Here is an 11,624-nt window from a genome sequence, read left to right as displayed (position 1 = left end):
ACAGGAAACAGTCCACTAAGGGTCTGCAAAGTTAGAACAGCACTTTTCAGCATCATTTTGTTTTTATTTAGTTTGGAGATATGTGGACTGAGCTCAAAACATGAAACTGTTCCATTTGTGGAGGCCTGGGAGGCCTGTGGAGCACCTTCTCTGACCTGTGCAGGTAACAGTGGTTATAATAGACAAGTATAGGACAGCACGAGGCACGTCTCAGCCAATCACAGTCGAGGTCCAGTGAAACTGCAGCGGTTTTAAACTGATAAAACTGGTGAGCTGAGCTCTATACTTCTCAGTGTGTCTACAGAAATACCTTGAGACTGTGTGATCCTCTATAAGACTATTTCTGCACTTTTGCACATTTAGTTGTTGAAAATATAATTTCTTTAAAGAACGTTTTAAGATGTTTTGCTCCGCGCTGCTGCTTCTGCTGCTTCTCTGCAACTGGGGTTTGCTCGGTTTTGTCTCGGGTTCCCCCGCTGTGGAGGAAGCTTACGGGGCTGTGGCGAGCATCTTGTCTCCGGGACAGTCGTATCTAACCGGGGAATCCCTTCACTCCCTCTTTAATACACTGGAGAAACGTGTGCAATGCGGCGAAGTGCCGTGTGAAAAGGTGAGTTTTATTATAAAGCTGCAGCCGTCTTCGGAGTCAGGAGCCGGGTGCGGTGGAAAAAGGTCGAGGTCCAAAAGCTATTAAGCAAGTGATAAAACGAATTTGTCTTCAGCTGGTTTAAAATATGACTAATTTCCCTTTTTTACATTAATATCAAACGTAAAAACATTTATCTGCTGAATCATCGTCTGTAAAGGTTAATTTCATAATCCAACTTGCGTATTTACACTTTTTGTTTTTGCAAAAGTTAAAAAACTAAAAGTAAAGTAAGGGTGCTTTCAAATAATGATATAAGTACTTTTTTAATCAAAGTGCAGCAAAGCGCGATAAACAGAAAATCCTTAAATCCCTCCAGCTTTAAAACAGCACCAGTTTTCCGCCTTGGCTGACTAGTTGTTCTACGTATTTGGTAGTTTCGTGATGGATTTAGGTTTTTATTTATGTATTTCTGTTTAATCCCAGTCTTGCTTAATAAACTGGACTTATCAATGTGAATCTTTCGGCTGCTTTTGAAAGGAAAACATATCTTACATTTAACTTTATTGCATAAAATTTGCCTTGGACAGGAAAAAGTTAACGAACAAAACCAAAACCAGACGCCCAAAAACTGTTTATTATGTAGTAATTAAAGTAATCTTTCAGCAAGATTTTATCAACAAAAAAAAAAGTTTGACAGCATTTTTACCTTGTATCACAATAGGAACATGGATACAGGTCAAGGCCTTTAAGAACAGGTGTTTTTCCTGCCCCAGAATTGGCCCTTTTTTATGGGTACTGTGCTCAAATGCATGTCTGACCATTTGATGAAGATAAAATGTAAAATGTTTCAGTAAAGGAAATCTCAATCCATAAAGCTGGTTAAAAAAAAAAAAAAAGTATTACAGTGCTGGTTATTTTCCTCTGGCTTTGGCTAAAACGTCTCTGAGGGGGCACCAAAAGTTAAGCAGGAAACAACGTGCTGACTGAAACAATTACTCTTCACTTTCAGGTTCAGTGTGTTAGCACTAATCCATTTTTACTTAATAAGCGGTGCTGTTACTGAAAGTATTTGCAGCCGATTTAGACAAAACCACTTTATCAGGGAGTGAGAGCGAAGTCCTTGGACTTCTTAGATGTCAGCTAAAAATTGCATGAATGTGCGGTGTACAACCGATAAATGTGTGTTATCACACAGCTGTGGCAGCCAGTAGTGAATGGTGGATAAAATGAAAGAGATGAAAAAAAAAAAAGTTAAATTGCAAATTTCATTGTAGCTAAATTATTGTTTGTAAGAGTAGATGCAAATTCTTAGCAGTCGTGACAAAGGCTTAATTAAACACAGTGTGGATTTAACAGTTTAAAGGGTCAGTTCACCCAAAATCCAAAAGGAAATAAAATAATTTAGCTGACAATTCATTGCTCAAATTTATAATTCTTTACCACCCAATATGTCAGCTTGCAGGTCAAAACTGATGGTTATCGATATTTTATGGTGTTTTCTTTGATTACATCGTGTCTCATAAAAGGCAGTAAAATTGCTGATATTCATGAGATTATAAATTTTAGATTGCTCTCACTTCTGTATAAATGAAAATTCTTGTGCTTCACAAATATTAACTATGCAGAAAGAAATTAATTTGATTTATTCAATTCATAACCTTTGTGCAGTAGCATCTTTTATGTCTACATACATTCACCGGCCACTTATTAAGTATTAGGTGCTAGTACTGGGTTGGACCATCTTTGCCTTCAGAACTGCCTTAATTCTTCATTTCATATATTCAGTAAGCTGGAAACATTCCTCAGAGATGCTGGTCCATATTGGCATGATAGCACTACAGAGACTCAGATTTGTTGGCTAAACTTTCACGATGTGGATCTTCCATCCCACCACATCCCAAAGCTGCTGTATTGGATTGAGATCTGGTGACTATGGAGGCCATTTGAGTACAGTGAACTCATTTTCATGTTCAAGAAACCAGCCCAAGAAAATATCCCCCACAAAATTACACCTCCAGCAGCCTGAACCATTGATACAAGGGAGGATGGATCCATGCTTTCATGTTGTTTACTCCAAATTCTGACCCTACAATCTGAATGTTGCAGCAGGATTCAAGACTATTCAGATCAGACGATGTTTTCCAATCTTCTATTATCCTATTTTGATGATCCCATGGGAATTGTAGACTCAGATTCCTGTTTGAAGCTGACAGGAATGGCAGCCGATGTGGTCTTTTGCTGCTTTAGCCTTCTTCAGAGATGCTCTTCTGCATGGCTTGGTTGTAACATGTAGTTATTCAAGTTATTGTTGTCTTCCCGTAAGCTCAAAGCATTGTAACCATTCTCCTGTGATCTGTGGCATCAACAATGTATTTTCTCCCAGGGAACTGTGGCTCACTGGATATTTTCTGTTTTCAGACTATTCTCTGTAAACCTTAGAGATGGTTATGTGGGAAAATCCCAGTAGTTCAGCAATTTCTGAAATACTTAGACCAGCTCATCTGTCACAACCATGCCACATTCAGAGTCACTTAAATCACCTTTCTTGCCCATTCTGATGCTCAGTTTGAACATCAGCAGGTCATCTTGACCATGTCTACAAGTCTAAATGAGTTCCTGTGATTGGTCAATTAGAATACTTAAAACAAAATGAGTAGCTTATGTCTATAGACAAATTTTGTTAGATTGAAATGGCTGAGTGATTGAAATGGCTTCTTTTTTTCCCCTCTTTTTGCTGTCTGTACAAAAAGTGTGATCTTGCAGATGCGGTTCATCAGCTCATAAGCAATCAATTCGTCCACAAGGAGGAAGAAAGTCGAACAAGCGGAGAAAATGTGACAGTCACTGTATCTCAATTCACGGCTCTCACCTCCGGCTGCGTCCTGTACCTTTTTTCTCCTGGCCTGGTCTGCACCGCGATAAGGAGGGGGACATGGGGAGAAGAGGCTGAACATTTCCTGCACAAATTCACACATCATGATCACCAAGAACACAAAAGCGAGCCACACCATGATCATGAACATATAGACATTCATGGATTAGAAGGCATCATTCAAGAGCTTCACAACCACTATGAGCCCACAGAAAGCGAGGTAAGCACAAGCCTATGACTCAACCTCCAGCAAATATTTTGTATTTATTGTTCTCTTTCTACTGTATATTAATGATAAACTAAATGGTAACAAAATAAGAAGACCACAAAGCATTAGCCTTATAGTATAGGGGGTAATAAGTAATAAGTAATAAATAAAGCACACTTACAGGGTGTGTTTTATTGGCAGTTAACAAACAGTAACAGTTATGTAACACTTGGTTAATACCACCAATAGACTTGCTAGGTTTTGCCCTGTATTTAGCCACATCACCTTGACCATGATTAAAAGTGCTCTTTGCATCTGTTTCAGATTACTGGCATGATGCCGTCAAAGCATAAAAATAAAGTTCATGAAAACTGGACTTGATGTCGTACTGCGGTGTGCAATGATAAGTTGCTGATAGTACTTTTTTCCTATTTATTTCCTCAAGACAAATCTTTTGTAAGATTTTGCAAACATTTACCTATACTTCTTTTAATAGTTTACAGTATTTATATTGATGAAATCCAATTCAGTGTTAACAGGATGTTCCACCAGCTTCATTCCATTTTATCTTGTATTTTTAAATGTCTTTTGTTTTGTGTGGTTAATTTTTCACAGACTACACAACAATGTTCTCATGTAAAAGAGTTTGTATGTGTAAAATTCTTACTTATAAATAATGAACAGACTAACTAAGCGTATTAGCAGAAAGTTAATACAACACCGACAAAACAATGAGGAATCCATAATAACAGTGCAACATTTCAGGAAAAATGTAAAAAGTGAGGGCTGAGTATCATGTATATTGGAAGGATTTACACCAGTCAGGTGTAAAGTACTTGTTGAGTATGGGGCCACAGAAAGATCAGAGTGCCAAGGAGCCCTTGGACATTGTAGAACTTGCAGCACAACGTATTAAAAGTTTTAATGAGTGTGTGTATATATTTAAGCCTGTATATATACTTTGGAGCCTATGTGTATTAGAGAAAATTTAAAATAAATTCAAACTTGTGCACCCAAATCTTGGTTTTAAAAGTCATTAAAGATTTATGCTGTACAATCATTCCAAGGTCAAAGAAACCATTAAAAGCCCAAAATTATCATGGCATTCGTGCCCTTGATGAGTGCATGTAAATGTCTGACCACAACTGTACAATGGCACAGGAGCATCAGATCCAGTAGCCTGGTCTGATTTTATATTGCTTCATAGAAATGACCCTATTAAAAGCCCTTGATTGTATAAGAAATAGGATTAGAAAGCATGCTACCTGATGGAGGTAATGTGCTGCTCTGGGGGAGTGTTTTGCTGAGAAACCTTAGATTCTGGAATTTATGTGGATGTTAATTAAACACATACCACCTATGTGAACATCGTTACATAGCTCATACTCCTCTTTCAGCAAGATAATATACCCTTCCACACTACAACATCTTTATCTAAACAAGGAAGGTCGCCACAGAGTGTTCTACTTGTGTGATGCACAGTCATTAAAGCCATTTGTACAATCCCAGTATTCACATGATAATTTATAGAAGAACTATAAGGTAATTGGAGTTAGTGCAGGGTAAAAATTATCTATAGTTCAAACGATCCTCAAGAAGTCTTCCTCAGAGAGCTTAGATGAAGTTCAGGTTAGTTCTCACGTTCAAAAACTTCCATCCAGCTGTGTTACAGGTGTGAACCTGTAATGTCTTTGAAGAAGAGCTAGAAAGACAACAACTCGACATCGTGGAGGTGTTGTAGAGTCCATGAGTCAGAGCTGTTTTAGTGGCAGGGAGGTTCCTGCACGAGATTACGCAGGTTTTTAATGTCTTGACTGACACTTGCTCAAGAAAAATGTTGAAAGCATTTAAATGTGTCTCCATTACATGCTCTAAAACACTTAGCCCCTTTTCTATTTCTAATCATCATGGCAAATAGAACTGTGTAAGCGCCAGTGACATCATGGCACAGGTCAACGCATCACCAGGCGACCAGATACGAGAAGTGGGCGCCGTTCTGGGATATGTGCTGTATCACACCCTGCAAGGTCACTGCTTCACTGATCAGTCCCTGCCCGAGGAGGGCTTCTTTGTGGACTACATTATGGACCGACTGGGCACCGAAAATTTCACTGTCCAGGGTAAATGTGCATACACACAAAAAACATGAACACAAATATATGTGCAATCACTCAAAACCCTTTAAACCACTTCAAAGTAAAATTGCAGGATACTGACAGTGATTGTTTTATTTGTACATAAATGATTGAGAGTTTGTAGTTAACATAGGGAACAGGTAGTCCTACTAGCATCTCAGTTCAGTTGTTTCTTGTATGTGTGTACTGTAGACTTGAAAGCTCTCATGAAGAGCCTGAACATCGGGCCTGACCAGGAGGAAGACCATGAGCATGAACAGGAGCATAGAAATAACCACATGGAAGATGAACATGTGGATCATGATCACAGTGTACAGAGATGGAGGAAGAGACACAGTCATGACCGTGATGAAGGGCATGAAAGAAATGGCACCTGGGAACAGGTACATACCTACAAACACAAGAAAACGTCAATTGGTTTTATAGCCCATTGATGGACTTTTTCATTTAAATACTTAAAATTTAAGCTAATTTCAGAATAAACATGAAAAGAATTGGTGTCTATATGCAAGATATAAGTTATATATTGGATGTCTGTGGTTTGTTTTTCCCAGCGTTGTTTCTCGGCTGAACAGCTGGTCCTGATCTATGGACTGGAAGAAAACAGCTCTGCCTCTTCTGGTCTGGGTCGGCCTGCTGTGGCTCAGCTCAGCACAGCACTGGTCCAGCAGATCCTGAGTGGAGCCTGTGCAGATATCACAGATCCACCAATACCAGATGGGCTCTCCAAGACCGAGAGTAAGTGTTGTTGTGGACTCAAGTAATAGTAAACATGCCTCAAAGACTGAAAATTATATTCTGATATTGAAATTATGTTTCATCAGACTGACAAAAACAGAGGCAAATCTTTGTTTGGATTAAAATAGTTCAGTTTTAAAAAGTTCACTTTATGCTGCAAGGCAAAAACCCATCAGCTAAACTGTGGATTCATATGACACCACAGGCAATGAGAAATGGAAGACAAGCTTACTGAAGCCATTCGAGGATAACTGGAGCTGTGTGGTTTAACTTCACCTTTAGATAAAGACATGAGAAAATAGAGAGGTTGGAGAAAAATGAGCGAAATTATAGGACTTAAGTTCTGAAAAATACATGACTGACTCCAGGGATCAGTTAGACTCCTCCTCTTTGTCCTGTTTGGTCTTGGGGGCGAATATTCATGGGTTTCCAACGTGTGTATATTCATGAAAGGAAAGGGGCATCCGCACAGGAAACACTGTTCACACATCGCTATGTATACTTATTTTCAATTACAACTTCAAGGATAGTAGATTTTATGAATATACACATTTACTGTAATGTAGAACATGTGGAAGCAGACATAAAGCGGAAACGTCCAGCAATGCAACTCCACTTTTTTGTCTAACTACACTTAAACACCTCAGTGTTTAACCCTTTAACAATCCTGGATTTTTTTTGGCAAATTTTTTTGGGCCCAGATACAGGCCCTAGTTTTGTTAAATGCAAATTAACACCAAAAGAAAAAAAAAAAAAAGATGTCAGTGATGTCACTGTTAGTTTTAAGGCTACAAAATGCATCCTCAATTCAGTGAGTGGCTCCTTGTTTAATATACATGTTAACTTTTTTTTTCTTTCTCGTGTAGGATACATCTATGCAACCATTGCCAATTTGGTGATAACACTGACATCCATGTTTGGCATTGTGGTGCTGCTGTGTACCGCCTGTACCAGTGGTTTCCAGATGTGTATCCAGTTTTGCATCAGCCTGGCAGTTGGTTCACTGACTGGAGATGCCCTACTGCATCTGATACCCACGGTGAGCGATTTTAAAGCTTTTCGAATGGAATCATAAGACATTTACTATAATTGCAATGGCTGATATGCTAGCACACTGATAGTAACAGTAAATGCCAAAAAAATATTATTAGATTTTTCATAAAATTAATCAAATATTAATTTTGTCTTCCTCCTGTGGTCTTTGTGCAGTTTCTGAATTTACACGTCCACTCAGAGAATGATGGCAGCAGCAAACATACAAGTCGCAGTCACGAAGAAGGAAGTCCAGACTACATATACAAGATGCTGGTACTCATGGCAGGGATCTACTACTTTTACCTGATGGAAGTTCTCTTCTCTCTGATCACTCACAAAGATGAAAATAAGCATCATAACCATAACCATGAGGTAAGAAAGAAGCATCACAAAAGCATAAACAAAAAGCATTATAAGTAACACAGTCATAATATGGGCAAACCATTCTTTACATTGAATAACACTTACTGCGTTAATAACACAATAAGTGTTTTCCACCCTTAAACCTACAACCAAAGTTGGTTATAAATATTGTGAAATACACATGCGATGCACATTTACCACATTTGTAAATTTTAAAGATATTTTTTACAAAATATTTTTTATTTCCGACTGCTCTTTACTTCCTCAAATCCTTTTGTCTCAGCCTTCGGGCTAAGTTCATGAATCGTTTTGCGTCTCTCTCCTTTCAGGAAGCATCTGAGCCTCACCACTGTGACCACGGGAGAGTTTTAGAGATGTATCAAAAGGAAATGAAACAGAAAGACAAGTTACAGTCCACATCAAAAGCAGACCTGGTAAGAGACACAAGGTCAAGTGAAAAGAAAAATCTGCATAGGACTCTGCAGTCATAAACTAAGTGCACCCCATGATTCTATAGCTTGTAAAAACAACCTTTAGCAAAGTAATTGCTTTCTGTTTGACTTTATCAGCCTCACATATGACCCATTTTTCTTTACAGAATTGCCTCAGTTTACTGAGTTTTGTGGGCATTTGTTTATGCACAGCTCTCTTCAAGTCTGCTACAGCATTTCAATCAGGTTGAAGTCTGGACTGGGCCACTGCAACACCTTGATTCTTTTATTTTTCAGCCATTCTGTTGTAGATTTGCTGCTGTGCTTGGTATCATTGTTTTGTTGCATGACCAAGTTTATGGCAAGCTTTAGCTTTCAGACCAACGGCCTCATATTTGACTCTAGTGTCCTTTGGTGCACATAGGAGTCCATGTTGGACTCAGTGATTGCAAGGTGCCCAGCAGCCACCTCCACCACCGCGCTTGATGTGTTTATGCTGATATGCCGTGTTAGGTTTTAGCTAATGGTGGCACTGTACATAATGACCAACCATGTCCACTTTGGTCTCGTCTGTCCAAAGGACTTAGTTCCAGAAGTCTTGTAGTTTGTCCAGATGCAGCTTTGCTAACCTAAACTGTGCTGCCATGTTCTTTGTAGAGAGAAGAGGCTTCTTCCTGACAGCCCTTCCAAATGAGCCATATATGTTCAGTCCTTTTCTAATTGCACTGTCATGATTTTTTTTAACATTTAACATGCTAACTGAGGTCTATGGAGTCTGACCTTGCACAGTTTGACATGGGAGTGAATCACTCCAGTGAACCACTCCTGGAAGGATTGTGGCATTGTTTGAAAACAAACCTCCAAAAGTTCTGCTTTTATAGAGGTGCTCACAGTTGCTGCATTTAATTAGCAGTACCTGGCTGCTGATTACGCATTTCATTCCTATGTAAGCAGAAAGGGTGTATTTTTTTTTTCATATGAGTGTATATTTTTAAATTTTTAGATGAAACAAAGATTAAAAAACTGTAAATATGCAAGCTGCATAAATGCTACTGCTTGGTGTAAAATAGGCCAAATCCATCTTTTTCCAGAAGATATTTTAATGTGTCACAGTAGATGATGGCTGCATGTAACCAAGTGGATGCGCAGCCTTCATCCATTCTCATTTTACAACCTCATACAAATAAAGTGTAAACTGGTGCAACTACTGTTGCCTGTGAAACTGCTCTCTTAGTCTGTTTGATAAAAACTCAGCTCCAAAGACTAACAATTGAATTCAACATCATGACTTGTCACTAAATGCTGTCACGATTTACAGTTTGTGTAATATACACATTTCAGGTTAGCTGTGAAAACAGTGAGAAATCTTTTCCAGAGCCGAAAGAGCGCACCAGAGGTGAGTGAAGTTCCATGTAGCACAGAAACAGTTATATCAACAAATTGGGTGAAGTGATAAATATAACTTTGCCTCTGTCTGCGCCTGCAGAACAGCGTCTGCTGCCTTACATGATTACAATTGGTGACGGGATCCACAACTTTGCAGATGGATTAGCGATGGGTGCGGCTTTCGCCCTGTCCTGGAAGTCTGGTCTGGCCACATCGCTGGCTGTACTCTGCCACGAGTTACCACATGAACTTGGTAAATAACACAAACATAGTACTTAAGCTGGTATTTTTTTTTTTTTTTCAGAGAGGATACATAAATATTATCCTGTGTCTCTTTTTTCCTACTCAGGTGATTTTGCCATTTTGCTCCACATTGGCGTGTCTGTCCGCAGGGCGTTAATTTTAAACTTTTGCAGTGCCCTGATCTCATTTATTGGCCTGTACATCGCTCTGTCTGTGGCCACTGACCTCGCTACCAAACAGTGGATAGCTGCCATTACTGCAGGGCTCTTTTTATATGTGGGACTGGCTGATATGGTGAGTGTGCTCACAGATCCATTTACCACACAAATCTGACTCTTACATAGAAGTAACATAAACTGATGACTGATGTTTAACTATCCTCTTTATCCTTTTTCATTCTAGCTGCCCACCATGATTCATATCAGCAACAAAAGACCCTGGCTGACATTTCTGCTGCAAAATGTTGGCCTTTTGACCGGATGGAGTATTTTGTTGTTATTGTCTCTTTATGAAGAGAAAATCCATTTTTAATGCATGACCTATCAAATGATCAGTCTCATCAGTGGGTTCTTGCCTCTGGGATCGCCAGGGCAGACTGTAAAATATTTTGGACGACATCAACAGTAGCGTGACTGAGAGTTTAGGTTTGAAAGACAGACTGAAACCCCTCTGCAGATCGACAACAGCAACATGCTCCCGAGTCCCACCCATAAGGAGAAAATACTGTCAGATGAACTTATTCTTGAAGAGTGATTCAAACTTGCTGCTCCACACAAACACTTTAATCTCCAACTGCCTACAATTACAGCATCCTCCCTGTACTCTCCTATAATTTTGCTTTCATTATATTTAAGATCTAATATATCATAATGTTATAGAACATATCACTTGGGTTTAAATAAATTGATGTTTTGTTTAAAAAAAAAAAAAAAGACTAAAAACAGAAAAGATTACACAGTATACTGCAGCAAATGACATAATGGATGAATGTTTTTCTGACAATGAGGTTACTTAATGGAAAAAGTAATTTTATACTTTATTTTTATTTTTGCACAACTTTAAGTACAAAAACAACAAATAAAAGATATACAAGGCAAACAAAAACCTACAGGGATTTTTTGAGACCTACTTTACAGCTGATTAGTGAGATATCACAATTCCTTTTGAAGGAATTCCCAATGAAGACGTGGTGTAGCAAACACACAGGCACCCACTAGTGCAATCAGCCAAGGTAAAGAACGGCTCTGTTCATGTGTTGTGTTTCTTTTTATTCTGATTTAAAGAGGCCAGTAGAGATTGTGGTGGGTGCATGGGTTGTGTTAATATGTAAACCATATGGAGTTTCCCTCAATTAAACACCTTCATTTTGTGTTTGAGGGAATAGAATTGAGAGCAGTTTCACTACTGAGGATTTATAATATGGAACACACTAAATTGGCATATAAAAATAATACAACTACATTAAAGAGAATATGAACTAAGAGACAAATGTGTTTTTTTTTTTTTTTATAAAATGTACAAGGGATGTTAGAGACCACAATAAGCCACAACTGTGTTTAGTTTAAGGCTTATTTTTTGTTGCTCTGATAACTTTTTACTGACACAAACAAGAACAAATACCAGA

General features: G+C 38.6%; 1 protein-coding gene across 1 annotated transcript; it reads left to right on the top strand.

Moving 5' to 3' along the window:
- Positions 1-307: 307 nt before the first annotated feature.
- Positions 308-10,531, top strand: slc39a4 (solute carrier family 39 member 4). The gene is made up of 12 exons (XM_030741715.1): positions 308-610; positions 3,340-3,681; positions 5,588-5,789; positions 5,997-6,187; positions 6,359-6,542; positions 7,409-7,581; positions 7,752-7,949; positions 8,270-8,374; positions 9,713-9,767; positions 9,858-10,010; positions 10,107-10,294; positions 10,403-10,531. The coding sequence occupies exons 1-12, from the start codon at positions 401-403 to the stop codon at positions 10,529-10,531; spliced, it is 2,130 nt and encodes a 709-aa protein (XP_030597575.1). The 5' UTR covers positions 308-400.
- Positions 10,532-11,624: the final 1,093 nt, after the last annotated feature.

Source organism: Archocentrus centrarchus, chromosome 11 (genome assembly GCF_007364275.1).
Source record: "Archocentrus centrarchus isolate MPI-CPG fArcCen1 chromosome 11, fArcCen1, whole genome shotgun sequence".
Classification (NCBI taxonomy): Eukaryota; Metazoa; Chordata; class Actinopteri; order Cichliformes; family Cichlidae; genus Archocentrus; species Archocentrus centrarchus.
The sequence above is the reverse complement of the archived record's forward strand: the minus strand, read 5'-3'. Positions and strand labels throughout refer to the sequence as shown.